The 16,618-nt window shown below is 35.4% G+C and overlaps 1 protein-coding gene and 1 pseudogene across 1 annotated transcript in view; one reads left to right on the top strand and one right to left on the bottom strand.

Moving 5' to 3' along the window:
• Positions 1–16,618, top strand: part of LOC145261145 (FGGY carbohydrate kinase domain-containing protein-like) — a 79,826-nt gene that overhangs the window by 19,524 nt on the left and 43,684 nt on the right. Inside the window, exons 3-5 of the mRNA XM_080119443.1 lie at positions 7,198–7,315; positions 9,929–10,080; positions 14,117–14,202. Of these exons, the coding sequence (XP_079975569.1) occupies positions 7,198–7,315; positions 9,929–10,080; positions 14,117–14,202 (356 nt within the window). The remainder of the gene's footprint in view (positions 1–7,197; positions 7,316–9,928; positions 10,081–14,116; positions 14,203–16,618) is intronic.
• Positions 12,393–12,525, bottom strand: LOC145261362 (U2 spliceosomal RNA; annotated as a pseudogene).

Here is a 16,618-nt window from a genome sequence, read left to right as displayed (position 1 = left end):
TTTAGAACAGCATTGGTAATTGTATTGGAATCTGGAATTTAGAATAACATTGGTAATTGTATTGGAATCTGAAATTTAGAACAGCATTGGTAATTGTATTGGAATCTGAAATTTAGAACAGCATTGGTAATTGTATTGGAATCTGAAATTTAGAACAGCATTGGTAATTGAATTGGAATCTGAAATTTAGAACAGCATTGGTAATTGTATTGGAATCTGAAATTTAGAACAGCATTGGTAATTGTATTGGAATCTGAAATTTAGAACAGCATTGGTAATTGAATTGGAATCTGAAATTTAGAACAGCATTGGTAATTGCATTGGAATCTGAAATTTAACAGCATTGATAATTGCATTGGAATCTGAAATTTAGAACAGCATTGGTAATTGCATTGGAATCTGAAATTTAGAACAGCATTGGTAATTGCATTGGAATCTGAAATTTAGAACAGCATTAGCAATTGTATGAAATCTGAAATTTAACAGCATTGGTAATTGCATTGGAATCTGAAATTTAGAACAGCATTGGTAATTGCATTGGAATCTGAAATTTAGAACAGCATTGGTCATTGTATTGGAATCTGGAATTTAGAACAGCATTGGTAATTGCATTGGAATCTGAAATTTAGAACAGCATTGGTAATTGTATTGGAATCTGACATTTAGAACAGCATTGGTAATTGTATTGGAATCTGACATTTAGAACAGCATTGGTAATTGCATTGGAATCTGAAATTTAGAACAGCATTGGTAATTGCATTGGAATCTGACATTTAGAACAGCATTGGTAATTGCATTGGAATCTGAAATTTAAACAGCATTGGTTATTGCATTGGAATCTGAAATTTAGAACAGCATTGGTAATTACATTGGAATCTGAAATTTAGAACAGCATTGGTAATTGCTAGTGAATCTGAAATTTAGAACAGCATTGGTAATTGCATTGGAATCTGAAATTTAGAACAGCATTGGTAATTGCATTGGAATCTGAAATTTAGAACAGCATTGGTAATTGCATTGGAATCTGAAATTTAGAACAGCATTGGTAATTGCATTGGAATCTGAAATTTAGAACAGCATTGGTAATTGCATTGGAATCTGAAATTTAGAAAAGCATTGGTAATTGCATTGGAATCTGAAATTTAGAACAGCATTGGTAATTGCATTGGAATCTGAAATTTAGAACAGCATTGGTAATTGCATTGGAATCAAGAATTTAGAACAGAATCTGTAATTGCATTGAAATTGCCATATCACTAAGAAAATATGACGATGCAAATTCCAAATATATATTACAGAATATTAATTTATTAGAAACTCTTTAAAACAATAAATATACAAATTATGAATACCGAAAGCTGTTTATTGGTGTTTGCAAGTTATTATATATACGGTATTTTAAACGTGTTGCATCATATAATTAAATCAGCATAAGCCGTTTTCATGTTAATATAATTAGGATATGTGAAAAAAAAACAACATTTTCATTTATTTATTTAGATAGATGTGCCTTAGTGTTTAAGTGTCACAAATCATTTAATTATATTAACTATATAAACAACCTTTTTCCATTAACACCATGTTTATTGTAAAACCTCTCATGCCATCAGATTAATGCCCTTCCTCATCACTGACCACCTCAGAAATGAAAAATTGCTATCTAAATGCACACAATATATACTGGTAATTGTATTGGAATCTGGAATTTAGAACAGCATTGGTAATTGTATTGGAATCTGGAATTTAGAACAGCATTGGTAATTGTATTGGAATCTGGAATTTAGAACAGCATTGGTAATTGTATTGGAATCTGGAATTTAGAATAGCATTGGTAATTGCATTGGAATCTGAAATTTAGAACAGCATTGGTAATTGCATTGGAATCTGAAATTTAGAACAGCATTGGTAATTGTATCGGAATCTGGAATTTAGAACAGCATTGGTAATTGCATTGGAATCAAAATTTAGAACAGAATCGGTAATTGCATTGAAATTGCCATATCACTAAGAAAATAAGACAATGCAAATTAGAAATATATATTACAGAATATTAATTTATTAGAAACTTTTTAAAACAATAAATATACAAATTACCTAAAACTGTTTATGAGTGTTTGCATGTTACTATATATACGGTATTTTAAGCTGTTGTAATATAATTTGTGAAAAAGAAACTTTTGCATTTATTTAGATGGATTAGTTTTTTTTTACTAGTAGGGGGCAGGTACTACTTACCAAGGTTAAAAAGCCCCTTGAGGATAAGAGTTAATGATTTTCGGGTAGACGATTAGAAAGTGATGATTGGTAATAGTGGAGCTTGGGTAGGGTTTGATAATTTAAGAGGATTGCTCAAGAAACCCTTCTTTAGAAGTAAAGAGGCTTATTAATTAGTATATGTGCTCATGGCGTTCACAGACACAGATATGTAAATAAGATAGTGATGCTGACAAGAGAAAGCCACTCTTTTTCTCATTGCTCACAGAGACATTAAGAAATATTAGAGAGTGTCTGAATCAACATAGTGAGAGGGGGGATATGTGAATAGGTAAAAGATATATGGTTCTGTTAATTAGAATTTACAGCTAGTTAAAAAAATTTAAACAGACTTTTTCCAAACATAACTCAATTCCAGAACTAAAGTTTTATATTTTAAGATGTATTTTGTATTAGGTACGTATATATGTTATCTAATATATCTATAAAAGTGAAATTGTTTGTGTCTGTGTGTGTACATTTCACTACCAAACTACTCTGTCAATTTTCAGTCTACAGACTCGAGATTTGACATCAGGGGTATTGAGACTTGGGGAAATCTTTTTAATCAGTTTTTGGTCAGAGGTTTAGCTGTCAAAGAGGTCAAACTTCAAACCTTTGAAAGCTCTACCAAACTCCTCTTCCAATTTTGGGTCTAAACACTTGAAATTTTAGATGTAGGTTACTTGGACATGGGTCAAACTTTTTTATTTGATTTGAGCCGAAAACAATAAATGTTAAGGAGTCAAAATTGGGGTCAAAGTTAAAAAAAAATTTGACCCCTGCGATCTCTACCAAATTACTCAGCCAATTTTTGGTCTAAACATTAGAAATTTTACATAAAGTGTATTCAAACATAGGACAAGCTTTTTAATTGGTATTTGTCTGAAAATTTGACTGCCAAGGGATCAAAGTTCAAAAGATTTGACCTTTGTAGTCTCTAGCAAACTATTCAGCCAATTTTGGGTCTAAACATTTTAAATTTTACATAAAGGGTATTCAGACATGCAGTAAGCTTTTTAAAAAGTTTTTGGGCGAAAATTTGGCAGCTGAGAGGTCAAAGTTGGAAGAGTTGACTTTTGAAGATTCTACCAACCTCCTCTGCCAATTTTGTGTCTAAATACTTGAAATTTTAGATGTAGGTTACCTGGACATGACTCAAACTTTTTAATATATACATATGCACATAAAGTTATAAACAGTACATAGGATCTGAGCAAAGCCGGGTTGAACTGCTAGTATATATATATATATATATATATATATATATATATATAAAAAAATCTATGCACAGGATTCTAAACTGAACTGATCATTATGGAATATGTATTTCACACAATGCAACAAATTTTTTTGTATACTTTATTCCCCAACCCCTAAATCAAAAAATTGTTAAAATCCAGAAGATACAAAAAATTTAACAGGAAAAGTCACTCTACATAAAATTTTAAGTTATATTATGTTAAAAAAATTCTAACTGGACCAGTACATACGTAAGCATCAATAATATATATGAGATGCCTTCAATAAGTTTCCAGACTTTTTCTACAGGCGTTTAAAATTGTCATAGACTCTTGAACAATCAGTATGTTATTGCTATACATCTTATAGATGACTGACCAATTTTTATGATTTCAGGTTCAAATGAACAGCTATAGCAGAAATTGGAATACACCCTACTAAAGTCTGATTGTCACAGCTAGTGAATTTCAAATATGCAATATGGATGTAAGGATACTTTAGAATAACTATATGCAATAGAATTTTGTTTAAACTTGAGAAAAATTCCACAGAAATGTATGGAATGCTTCAAACTGCTTTTGGACCATCTTGCATAAATTGAGCATCAGGTTTTGAGTTGCATAAGAGATTCAAGGAAGGTAGGGAGTCTGTGAGGGATGATGAGAGGTGTAGGAGGAGTAAGGAAGTCAGAACACCAGAATTGATTGGCCAAATGAAGAATTTCATGGATAAGAACTGTTGTGTGTCTTTAGAAACAATAAGTGCACAGTTTGATGTTAGTGTGGGAACTGTACACAATTATTTGAGAGGAACAGAAAATGTGGAAGATTTGCGCAAAGTTTATTCCAAAGGTACTCAAAAAAGATCAGACTATTTGACCAAGATGGGCATCAAGACTGTTCGTCACCCTCTCTATAGTCCAGACTTTGCTCCCTGTGACTTTTGGCTAAAAACTTTAGAGGCTGTCATTATGAGACGACTGAGGAGATGAAAGAGACTGTGTCAAGGGTCATTGACTGTGTCAAGGGTCATTGACACTCTCACACAAGAGGACTTCCACGGGGCTTTCCAGAAGTTGTTGGAAAGGTTAGGGGTAAATTTATAAGCTGTTTAACTTATTATGAATTATGAGATACATATTCTCGGCAACACTGTAAGTAATGTGGGCACAGTTTACTTTTTTACAAACTTTATCATTTAGGTGGTGTGTCTCTGAAACTGCAGCCTATCCACAGTAACCCCCCCCCCCTAAAAAAAAACAGACAAACAAAAAACCTAAAATTAAAAACTAATGCAATACATAGTGTTCATACATGTCCTGGGATGAGTATTCTTCCAGCTAAAGTGCATAGGAAAAGTTTTAGGGAAATAAATCTTGAGTTTTACTTAGAAAATATAATCGAAAGAGAAAATAAATACAAAAAATTTCATAATTAAAAGAAAAGTAACTCTTGGTCATTGATTATCTTCTTTTATTAAAAGAGATTGTGAGAATGAGTTACATCCTTTGCATTTTTTCAGATAGCCAACATGCTGGATCAAACATGTCACACAACACTCTTCGATTTATACGTCTAAACTAATAAGTAAATCTTTCTTTCTTTCTATATATCTATAAAAGTGAATGTATCTGTCTGTGTGTCTATGTATCTGTCTGTCTGTGTACATTTCCCTACGCAATAACTCTGTCAATTTTTAGTCTACAGGCTCGAAATTTGATATACAGGGTGCTGAGATTTGGGAAAATCGATGTGATCAGTTTTCAGCTGGAAATTTCGCTGTTAAGGGGTCAAAGTTCAACGCTTTGACCTTTGAGAATTCTACCAAACTCCTCCGACAATTATGGGTCTACACACTTGAAATTTTAGATATGGTCTCTTGGACATGGATCTAACTTAATAACTTGATTTGAGCCCAAAACAATAAATTTCAAGGGGTCATAATAGGGATCAAAGTTAAAAAAAAATTGACTGCTTTTTTTTTGTATTTGTTTTTGCTCAACATATACCTCCAAACAACCGGGCAACGCCGGGCTGAAATGCTAGTATATCTATAAAAGTGAATGTGTGTGTGTGTGTGTGTGTACATTTCCCTATGCATAACTCTGTCAATTTCTGGTCTACAGACTTGAAACTTGATATATAAGGGATTCAGACCTGTGGAACAAATTTGATTGGATTTTTGCTGGTAAAAATTGCTGCTAAGGAGTTTAAATTGAAAAAAATTGTAAATTAGCATGCGTAAGTCTACTAAACGTGCATCTTCTATACATGCACAAATATACACTTATGTGGTAAATTTGGTTAATTTTTAAAGTTCTGATATTCATCTGTTGTTAGCTCAGATGGTAACGAATAAGACTGGAGAGCTATATGTTTTGGTTTCGATTCTAGTTGATGGCATCCAAGTTAGATATTTTTTATAACATTTTTGAAATCACTTCTATATATTGGGTACAATATAATAATCAATAGAGAATTGGCTCTATAATAATAATAAATGCGAAATCTGCATAAGTTAAAATATATTTGAACATAAAGTGAAAAGTAGTTACACACTTTTAGAAGGCATTTATTTTTAATACAATTTAAAGGTGAATTAGAAAATTTTAAATGCCATAAAATGATAAAATCATTTTTTTATTTACTTTGTTGGTCTTGTATTCCAATATTTCGCTAATAAAATTAGCCTCATTAGGGTTTTATGTCCAGTCTGTATTTTTTTTCTCCTTCATTTTGTTGTTATAATGGAGGAGGTAATTCCTGGAAAAGAAAAATTCAAATGGAACTGGGGCGATGAATAGGGTAAATAATTGAGCAGCACATACATTTGAATTTTTCTTCTCCAGGAATTACCTCCTCCATTTTAACAACAAAATGAAGAGAAAAAAATATGGACTGGACATAAAACCCTGATGAGGCTAGTTTTATTAGCGAAATATTGGAATAATGTAGACTACAATATATTGTGGATTAAGTCACTGCGGGAAGGTATGTGAAGCTTTCTTCCGGTGCACTGCGATGGGCCCCCAACTAGAGCAGGCAACAAAGTAAATAAAAAAATGATTTTATCATTTCATGACATTTAAAGTTTTCTAATTCACCTTTAAATTATATTTAAACATATTTTATGATTAGGCAATGCCAGGCGGTCTGATACTTATAGCACAAACGAATGGGACTTTTTTCTTTTAACGAATCAATGCCTCTCCCCTGTGCTATGTGGCCACATACTGACCAATCAGGGGTACGGTGCATTGATCCTTCCTATCCCCTAAGGAATTCAGCCAGCATCCAGTTTGAAGAATAAGAACTCGTCCTTACTGAGAGAGACACCAAACGGAATGGACCCTTTTCTTCGCTCTCTCCACCTCAGTGTTATTCCTACCGGTATCGACGATTCCATTGGGAATAACTACCACGATAGCACCAGGTAGCCGGAGTCCAGCCTTTGACCAGGAACATATCACATTCTCCTTAATAAACCTGTTCTGTGTTACATTTTATGAAGTTGTTGCGTTCGTCATTTCAGAAACTTATATTGAATTATTTATTTTATTAGGTTGTGCCCCAAAAGCATCTAAACCCTAAATACTTCTTTATATTCGCAGCATTTATTGCTAATATGACGACTTCTCTTCAGAAACAAGTGTTGATTAACTCATATTTAGTATAATCATATTCATTGTACTCTGTATTTTAGGAAGTAGTTTCCAGTAGCCATGTTGATGTTTGCCAGATAAAAGGAATTGGATTTGATGCAACATGTTCACTTGCAGTATTTGATTCTGACGGGAAATCTCTTTCGGTCAGTCCGACAGGTCTGTATCAGTATTTCCTTTTTATCCTACTTTAACGTGGCAGAAGATCAAATAATTTTAGAAAGGGTGTAATCCAAAAACAAATTAGCACCACTCCTTTTAGCTGATGCTGCAATTTGCAGCAACTATTAGGTTTTTTTTTTTTTTTTTTACATGGAGTTCACCACTTATCAAGGCCCAATGGCCACTTGGGGATAAGGGTTATTGTGTGTACAGTAATCAATGGGATAGTGTAGCAATAGTATTGGAGAATTGATAAGGTGTAATTATTTGGGGGGGGGGGCGGTTCATCAGGAATTTGTTTGTGTTAGACTTGAAGACATCCAGGTTGAAGTCGGGAGGGAAACAGGCAAGCGGAACAGAGTTTCACAGGCGTGCAGTTCTAAGAAAGAAGCTTTGTTCATGGAATCTACGTTTTGATTTAGGCACAGATAAGGAGTTGGGAAAATTATTGACGGTGGTTTCAGCTAGTCGGGTGTTTTTTGAAAAAGATTGGTGAGAGGGCACCAGAGAATGGAGCTCAGACGAGCACTTGCCATGGAAATAATGATAGAACAAAGACAGGCTCGCTACGTCTCTTCTGTGGGAAAGAGGCTGCAGGGAAGAAAAAAGGTCATCCCCCACCAAGCCACAAAGTCTATAGTGTACTCTGTCAAGGCAGGATAGGCTGTTTTTAGCAGCTCCCACCCAGAGCCCAGGTTGGTGCAAAAATAACGTTTTTTGATGTTCCACTATATATATAAAAAAAAGACATTATTTTTGCACCAACCTAATATTAACTTCTCTATGTTCTCTCAGCTGTTAAACTTTCAACTTGTTGTCCTCCCCTATTTATCCTTAATGCAGCTATTCCCCTCATATGCAAATTAATTTATATTTTTTAAATCACGTCCCATCCCATGAATCACATAGTGTCATGACCAAACGACCACTTATATCTCTAAAACTACAAATCTTAAATTGTAATTAATGATTCTCTAAAACATGACAATGCAGCTATTCCTCTCATATGCAAATTAATATCTTTATATTTTTAAATCACATGCCTTCATAATCATTAAAAATCATTTAATATCATATTGTCACTTCATACATTGCAAAACATAATTAGTCCTTCATACACAGCCAAACATAACTAGTCAATTATACATGGCTAAGATTAACTATCACTTCATATATAACCACACATAACTAGCCCTTCATATATGGCTAAGAACAACTAGCCTTTCATACATAGCCAGACATAACTAACCTTTTATACATTGCCAAATATAACTAACCCTTTGTACATGGCCAAACATAACTAGTCCTTCATACATAGCCAAACATAACTAGCCCTTCATACATGGCCAGACATAACTAACCCTTCATACATGGCCAAACATAACTAGTCCTTCATACGGCCAAACATCAATAGCCCTTCATCCACGGTCTTACATAACCATCCCTTCATACATGGTCTGATATAACTAGCCTTTTATACACAGCCAAACATAACTAGTCCTTCATACATAGCCAAACATAACTAGCCCTTCATACATGGCCAGACATAACTCTTCATACATGGCCAAACATAATTAGCCCTTCATACATAACCTGGCATAACTAGTCCTTCATACTTGGCCAAACATAACTAGCCTTTCATTCCTGGCCAAATATAACTAGCCTTTCATTCCTGGCCAAACATAACTAGCCTTTCATTCCTGGCCAAACATAACTAGCCTGTCATTCCTGGCCAAATATAACTAGCCCTTCCTCTATGGCCAAACATTACTAGCCCTTCATACAAAGCCAAATATAACTAGTCCTTCATACACGGCCAAACATAACTAAACCTTCATACATGACCAAACATGACTAGCCCTTCATAGATGACCAGAAGTTCTTGTAGTTGTATATCATATTCTTGTTGAATTTTAAACACATAAAAAATTAAAATCAGAACGGTAAACTCTGGAATCATAATTAATAATTCTCCAAAACATGGCATCAACTTAATTATTATATAATCGTGTGTGTGCGTGTGTGTGTGTGTATGTATATATATATATATATATATATATATAAAAATTCACCTGTCATCCCTTTTTTAAAAGATGAAATCACCCAATTATTAAAGACAAGATTCAAGCAAGGGCGCAAAGTTCACAGAGTTTTATAATTATATAGATTATTTACATTTGTTTCTAAATTGTGATTTTTATGATTTGTTTTTTTTTTTGTTGGATTATTCAGACTACTTTTCTCATCTTGAGCATTATTTTGATAATGTTTTGGTCAATATAACCTCCAGCCTTCTTCAGATATATCTTGTTGAACTCGGGGAATCTTTCTGTCAAACTTGGGAATCTGCATGGAATTCCAAATGGAATCCTTTATTTATTCCATAGGGGTAACATGTTTTTGTTCTGTCAGCCATGATTGGGTAGGCATCCTAAGTAATTCAAAATTCTATTTTTAGTGTCATCTGCACTAGAGATGAAACTTTCAATCTCCAGAAGAGCGTAACTTACAACTGAATTTTACTAAGTACTCTATCCACTAGGCCAAGGATCCGAGTAGACTGAATAATCCAAATGATGACAATTATCTATATTTGTATTTGTTTTTCAGGTAAGAATGAATGGAATGTTATCATGTGGATGGACCATCGTGCCGCAGATGAGGCGGCTTTTATAAGTGCCACCAAACATGACATACTCCGGTTTGTTGGTGGTACGATGTCTTTAGAAATGCAACCACCAAAATTACTCTGGCTGAAAAAGGTAACTATTTTACTTCTACAGTGTTTGACCTCTGCAACCATGCTTCAAATTTACATCCTCGTTTTCTGGACACGATTCTGTTTGCAAATTAAGTTATCCTGACACACACTAAATGTGACTCCTATCAAAATTCAACTTAATTGCTATTGATCCCTAATATGTAAGAATATTTGCTTATCCCCCCCCCCAATTTTTTTTTTTTTTTACTTTTCTTTTTTACTTTTTTTTCTTTTGCAGAACATAGCAAAGACCAAGAACATATGAAAAGCAAATAGAAAAAGCACAGACACAGCTATCTATATAGAATTAGGCATGTGTATATGTTAATATATTTGCATGTGCAGGGTTATCATAATAAACAAAGGGAGATAATTTTGTGTTGTAGCATCTATTTAATAGATGTCTGTTTAACGTTGTTATATATGTATATATATATATATATATATATATATATATATATATATATAATCTTCTATAATATAAAGCTGAACGTCTGTGTGCGTGTCTGGTCACGAATATGTATCGAGACACAGAAATGAGTATGTTTGATCTGGCATAATGATGATTCATTAAAATTGTGGGGTTTGCATACGCTCCCGGTCCACAAAGTATGGAAATAAAAAATTAAAAAATTAAAAAAAACGTTTACAAGTGTTTTTGATATAGATGTACATAATAATACTTTGATAAGTATGTTTTAACTTAAACAGGGATGGTATAATAAAATTGTGGGGTCTGCGTTCGCGCCTGGTCTCTATAGAATGGAAATAGGCATAAACTTTAATAAAGACTTTTCATATCTATCTACATAAGTATACTTTGATAATTATGTTTCAGTTTGAAGAAATATGGTATAATAAAATTATGGGGTGTTCGTTGGTGCCTGACCTCCATAGAATGTAAATATGTCACAAAGTTTAACAAGATACACAGAATATTGTGATAAGTGTTTCAGTGTGAACAGGTATGGTATAATAAATTATGAGGTTTATCTATTTTATTTTTACTTTCATCACATTTTGCTTTGGTTTTGATACCTCCAAATTTGAAGCTATCTCTTTACAACCCTACCTTTTCATAACCTATCATACTTTCATAAATCAGAGTCCATTTTCTGTAGGCTGTTTTTGAACCCAGTCAACGACGGGTCCTTTTGCTAGTATATATATATATATATATATATATATATATATATATATATATATATATATATATATAAATATTAGTGTGTGTGTTATCTAGTGATTAAAATGTTCTATTGCTGTATGTATGTGTGTGGGTGTTTTACATGTAATAATACAGTTCATTAACATCAGTTTGTGTAGCGCACAGGCAAAGTACATATTTCTCTCCGTTGCATCTTCGTTTCTTCTCATTATTCAAGTTCATCTCCCTAGAAAGGAAACCAAACAACAGTAGATTATATATTTCATATAACTTTATTCTTAACTTCCCATCGAAGCTGCAAGACGTAATTTTCTACATTATGCTAAAGTTGCGTTTCTCCCAACTTCCAAAACATGACGATCTTTCGTGTTATCTTGTCTGACTTGACCGTCTGACTCCAAACTCAAAACTAAACTCATTACAATTTATCTTGTTGCGTCATGTGACGAAGACACAAATCGGATGATCTACTTTCGTCACATATTTGGTTTATGTTCTAACATTCTTTTTTATCAAGTTAATATTTTTAACATTTAATAATTTTATCTGTGAATATTTATTGTGCTTTAATCACATTCTTTCTGACATTCTATTTAACAATTACAATCATAATAATTAGGGCCAGGACGACAGCATATTCTTTTCATTGTTTTGACCCTCGAGTATGTATCCGTTGATATCTTATATGCTTTTATAGAGAGTGGTGTAATTCTCGGTTGATTAACTGTATCTAACTGTGTCGGATATATACTCGAGAGTCAAAACAATGATAAGAATATGCTGTTGTCATAGCCCTAATGATAATCAACCATTATAATACTTTCCTGTGTTTTCCGGTAGACTAACATCATAACATTTTAATCTTATTTTTATGAACCCATATTTGTTCATTCTCCCCGTTTTTTTGTCTTCGATAAAACATAGCAAGCACCATGAACGTACAAAAAGCAGATATACAAAACACAGACATCTATATATAAAATTAGGCATGTGTATGCGTTAATATATTTATATGTACAGTAATACAGGGTGACCCCCAAAAAAACAAAAGCTAAATTGAGGCCATCTAGAACATATGTTGTACCTATTTACTATGCCTCCCCACGGGACAGAGTTAGACACCAGGGTCGTTTTTTAACGTGGAGAAAAGGTACAAAAATAAAAATTGTCTCAGTCGTGAAGGATTTCTCCTCCACCGAAAGAGAACAAGAAAATGAAGTGCATCATCTGAAGAACAGATACTACACTTTGATCTTGACCAAAAGGCCAAGAAGGGAATGTTGTAGAACGGAGAAAAAAAGGCCAAAAACCCTAGTGTTTTGATGTGATGTTTTGAATATAATAAACTAGTTATGACCAAAGTTTCATTTTATTCGGACAAAACACTAAGAAACAGGGCCTAATTAGAGTTGGACACGTTTTTTTTGGGGGGATCACCCTGTATTACAATCAACAAAGGGAAATAATCCATTTTAACTTTCTTTACAGGAAGCCATATTTGCTCATCCAATTAACTAAACTTATTATGTCTATTACCTATTTTATTTATGTTCTAACATTTTTTTTTTTCATCAAGTTAACATTTTGGGGAAATATTTTAACAAAAATAATTTTATCTGTAAATATTTATTTAGCTTTGATAACATTGTTTTTGATATTCTATTTAACAATTACAATCATAATAATCGACTGCTATAATACTTTCTGGTGTTTTCAGGTAGCTTAATGACATAACATTTTTTACAGGAACCCATATTTGCTCATCCAATTGTTCACCCACCCCCTCTTGTTTGTCTTTTATAGAACATAGCAAACACCAAGAACATACAGAAAAGCAGGTATAAAAAACAGAGACACAGCTATCTATATAAAATTAGGCATGTGTATATGTTAATACATGGCGGAACACTAAATTTGTCGTCCTAAAGAAAACAACACTACAGCTTTATTTTAAAACTTTTGTTGAAAAAAAAATCAATTCAGGTAACTTGATTATGTAGTAGAGCTGACATTTAATCAATGTAACCACCTTCATCCTCAATACGGGTCCGAAACTGGGAGCATGCCTTTTCCACAAGCACCAGTGGGGGCTAAGTGAATACTCAGTGGATGGCGTGCGATAAAGCTGGCTTTGTTGTTGTGGGAGGTTGTGTTGGTGATGTTCTCAACATATGGCCAAACAATGTAGTTCAGCGGGTTCAGATCGAGGGAGAAGGGAGGCAAGTGAAAGAAGAGTACAAGCCTGGATCTCTTTGGACTTGTGGGCCAGTGCCGAGTCCTGCTGCCACACCCAGGGTCTGCCAGGGACCACCCGATTGCACCAGGGAATCACCACACTCTTCAGCTCAGCAAGGTACACTTTGGTGTTGACTTTCAAGCAGACTTCAAAGATGTGAGGTGGCATGATATATCCCTCACTTGAAACCATACCAAAGACCATAACAGTGGCCGAAAACTTCATTGAGCTGTGCCCTCAAATGTTGAACCGTCCAGATTTGCATTTTGAGGGTGCTGGCAATGGTTCTGTAGTAATAACTTGGATCGATAGAGAGCAGGAGTTGATCTGGCTCGTTGAACATTGTGTCAATTTCAGACATGATAGAAGGCTCCTATCGCTCTTGGGATTTGTACACAACTAGCCAACTAGTAGATGGTCTGCAACAACAAAAAAAAAAGGGTTTTCATCAAATGGAAATGGAATCATGTTGTCTTTATTAGGGCAACAATTTTATCATTCCATACTGTATATGTGTATGTGCAGGATTATCATAATAAATAAAGGGAGATAATCCATTTTAACTTTCTTCATAGGAACTCATATTTGCTCAGCCAATTGTTCATCCCCATCCCTTATTTTTGTCTTCCATAGAATATGGCAAACACCTGGCATAAAGCTGCACATTTCTTTGACTTACCTGACTTTCTCACCTGGAAGGCAACAGGATGTGCTTCAAGGTAAGTAAACCTGTTATATAAGCAAAGAGCCTAAAGCTCTCACTGATACTCCCTGCCTCCCATAATACAGTTCATTTTTTTAATCAAAAGATCAATGTAGCTTTCTTAGACAGCAGTGTTCATACATGTCTTTGCAGTGTCCTACCAGACTGAGGATAATTTACGAGCTGCAATCAAAAGTCGTTTCAGATGGACACTCATATCTAAATTAACATGTTTTAGTTGTAGAAGATCATTTATTTTGCAATCTTAATCTTTTGTTTGTAAACCAAAAGATCTCTTTATTAATAGATAATTTCTTTCCTAGAACTGCTTGCCTTCAGAACTCTATACCATGGGACTACTTTCCAGCTGACTGCAACATATTCATTTCCAATGTAAACAAGTTCTTGTTGAGCTATCCTCTTAAATAATAAAATTTTTATCCAATTTCCACCACTACCCATAGTTTTGGTGTCCTATCACAGATGTCTTGACACTCATTAACCCTATCCTCGAGTGGCTTTCTGGCCTTGATAAGTGGTGACTCTGTTGTAAAAAAAAAAAAAAAAGTTTAGAGCATGTCCAGTTGCTCTACATTTTCCATCCAGTCTGCCAGAATCGTACACTCTCAAACCCCTTTCCGATGTCATTTCCACAAAGCTTAATTATGATGCTATGCAGATTGGTCTGAAAAGGTCACCTGCCTGAACCTTTCCAACCTTTGTATACGATTTAATTTGCAGTAAATCCCCATCATGCTTCGGGTTTGTGTCTCAGTGTCCAAGAGAAAGGACAAAGAAAGAGAGAAAAAGGACAAAGAGAGAGAGAGAGAAAGGACAAAGAGACAGAGAGACTGGACAAAGAAAGAGACAGAGAGAAAGGACAAAGAGAGAGAGAAACGACAGAGATAGAGAGAGAGAAAGGACAAAGAGAGAGAGAGAAAAGACAGAGAGAGAGAGAGAGAGAGAGAGGACAAAGAGAAATCGTTTAAGATACACAACATTAATTACATTAATTAATTAACAAACTTGTTCTTACAGAAGATTATAATACAATAAGGGTGAATACTTGGCCTTCGGGACAAGATCAAAGTGTAGTATCTGTTCCGGCAGATACTGCAAGCTATGACTAGCTATGACTAGCTATGACTAGCAAAGACCGGATGTGGGGGCAACCCCACATGCCTGACCATTAACCAGCTCCCATTTCCCACCTCTCGGGAGCTGGTCCCCTTTTTCCCTTCCCCCTCCCTTCACTCCTCACATTAAAAATCGGCCTTGTGCCTAATTTGCTCGGTGGGGGAGCAAATAAATACCATCTGTTCCGGCAGATGCTGCAAGCTATGACTAGCTATGACTAGCAAAGACCAGATGTGGGGGCAACCCCACATGCCTGACCATTAACCAGCTCCCATTTCCCACCTCTCGGGAGCTGGTCCCCTTTTTTCCCTTCCCCCTCCCTTCACTCCTCACATTAAAAATCGGCCTTGTGCCTAATTTGCTCGGTGGGGGAGCAAATAAACACCATCTGTTCCGGCAGATACTGCAAGCTATGACTAGCTATGACTAACTATGACTAGCAAAGACCAGATGTGGGGGCAACCCCACATGCCTGACCTTTAACCAGCTCCCATTTCCCACCTCTCGGGAGCTGGTCCCCTTTTTCCCTTCCCCCTCCCTTCACTCCTCACATTAAAAATCGGCCTTGTGCCTAATTTGCTCGGTGGGGGAGCAAATAAATACCATCTGTTCCGGCAGATACTGCAAGCTATGACTGGCTATGACTAGCTATGACTAGCAAAGACCGGATGTGGGGGCAACCCCACATGCCTGACCATTAACCAGCTCCCATTTCCCACCTCTCGGGAGCTGGTCCCCTTTTTCCCTTCCCCCTCCCTTCACTCCTCACATTAAAAATCGGCCTTGTGCCTAATTTGCTCGGTGGGGGAGCAAATAAATACCATCTGTTCCGGCAGATACTGCAAGCTATGACTAGCTAGGACTAGCTATGACTAGCAAAGACCAGATGTGGGGGCAACCCCACATACCTGACCTTTAACCAGCTCCCATTTCCCACCTCTCGGGAGCTGGTCCCCTTTTTCCCTTCCCCCTCCCTTCACTCCTCACATTAAAAATCGGCCTTGTGCCTAATTTGCTCGGTGGGGGAGCAAATAAATACCATCTGTTCCGGCAGATACTGCAAGCTATGACTAGCTAGGACTAGCTATGACTAGCAAAGACCAGATGTGGGGGCAACCCCACATGCCCGACCTTTAACCAGCTCCCATTTCCCACCTCTCAGGAGCTGGTCCCCTTTTCCCCTTCCCCCTCCCTTCACTCCTCACATTAAAAATCGGCCTTGTGCCTAATTTGCTCGGTGGGGGAGCAAATAAATACCATCTGTTCTTCAGATGCATCAAGATCAAAGTGTAGTA

The sequence above is a fragment of the Euprymna scolopes genome, chromosome 37 (assembly GCF_053919585.1).
Source record: "Euprymna scolopes isolate OS-2025 chromosome 37, ASM5391958v1, whole genome shotgun sequence".
NCBI lineage: Eukaryota > Metazoa > Mollusca > Cephalopoda > Sepiida > Sepiolidae > Euprymna > Euprymna scolopes.
This window is presented reverse-complemented; position numbering and strand designations above follow the sequence as displayed.